The sequence below is a fragment of the Galeopterus variegatus genome, unplaced genomic scaffold, assembly GCF_000696425.1.
Source record: "Galeopterus variegatus unplaced genomic scaffold, G_variegatus-3.0.2 Scaffold5767, whole genome shotgun sequence".
Classification (NCBI taxonomy): domain Eukaryota; kingdom Metazoa; phylum Chordata; class Mammalia; order Dermoptera; family Cynocephalidae; genus Galeopterus; species Galeopterus variegatus.
In genome coordinates this window covers 69,568-70,689 of record NW_007731878.1, presented here as the reverse complement: position 1 = coordinate 70,689, position 1,122 = coordinate 69,568, and the positions used below count along the sequence as shown (strand labels likewise).

General features: G+C 36.0%; 1 protein-coding gene across 1 annotated transcript in view; it reads right to left on the bottom strand.

Annotated features, from left to right (window-relative positions):
• DZIP3 (DAZ interacting zinc finger protein 3) overlaps window positions 1-1,122 on the bottom strand; it is an 83,679-nt gene that overhangs the window by 18,092 nt on the left and 64,465 nt on the right. Inside the window, exon 23 of the mRNA XM_008589940.1 lies at window positions 766-869. Coding sequence (XP_008588162.1) covers window positions 766-869 — 104 coding nt within the window. The remainder of the gene's footprint in view (window positions 1-765; window positions 870-1,122) is intronic.

Sequence of the window (1,122 nt, the reverse complement as noted above, 5' to 3'; positions counted from 1 at the left end):
AACATGTTTTCAACATTTTCTGGCATTGTCCCCATTTTGTTTTATCAGATTATTTTGTGAATAACCCAGAAGAACTGGAAAACGAAGTCTTACGAAACAGAACATTTAGAAACCTCCATACCAGAGGACATGTGCTAAAAGAAAACAAGGATAGAGAACAAGGGGCAGATCTTTTGAGGCCAAAACTTTGAATACATCTAGCAGAAATGCTAAACATCACTAAAGACTGAGTAAGAAAGAGTCTGGAGAGAAATAGTCAAAACATCAAGGAAGAAGCTGGACAAGTCTATAGTGCTTTGAGGAAGCTCTTCACAATTGAACATCATTGTTATTTACCGGTAATGTCATGAAATCATAAAGCAACAAACATATACCAACCTTAATGCATAAATATAAAANTATTTAAAATCAAGCATTAGCAGAGAAAAGAGTTAGAAAACATTTTCCAGTTAGAATCTGCTTTGTTTTATAAATATGTGGTCCTCATGCATGTCTCTGACTGCGACTTTTGATTTACTACAGTGTAGAGGAAGAAAATAATCTTTCGGTAGCTATTACTGCACTCAGTACACTACTCTGTGTTTCAGCAGAAGCAACAGCATCAAAGTGACTACACAACTTTTAAGGTTTAAAAAAACAAGGGCTTCTTCACGCCCAAAACTCTGATGTCATATATGTAAAACACATTGCAGATTATGTTCAACCTTGGAGACGCTTGCAAATATCTTTGAGGTCAAGATGCATTAAGGAAGAGTGAAAGGTTACCTTGCTGCCATGTGAGTCACCCTGGCAAGCTGACTGAGACACTCCTTTTCAGTCTGCTCTAGATGAAGCAAACCAAAATCTCTACGACACTGTAAGAAATATACCTACAGATTTTTGAGAGAAAGAAAAATAAGCACCTGGGTTTCTTGATCATTCAATATACATTATAACAGATTTCTGATTAATGCAATTCTGCAATTCTAATTTTCTCATTCAATGGTTACTGGCTTGGTAAACATTCCAGAACATTACTTTTCAAACTTGCACACATACTGGAATCATCTCGGGAACTTTAAAAAATGATGCCTTGGTCCCAGTGATTCTAATTTAATTGATACTGGTTACAGCCTACGCATT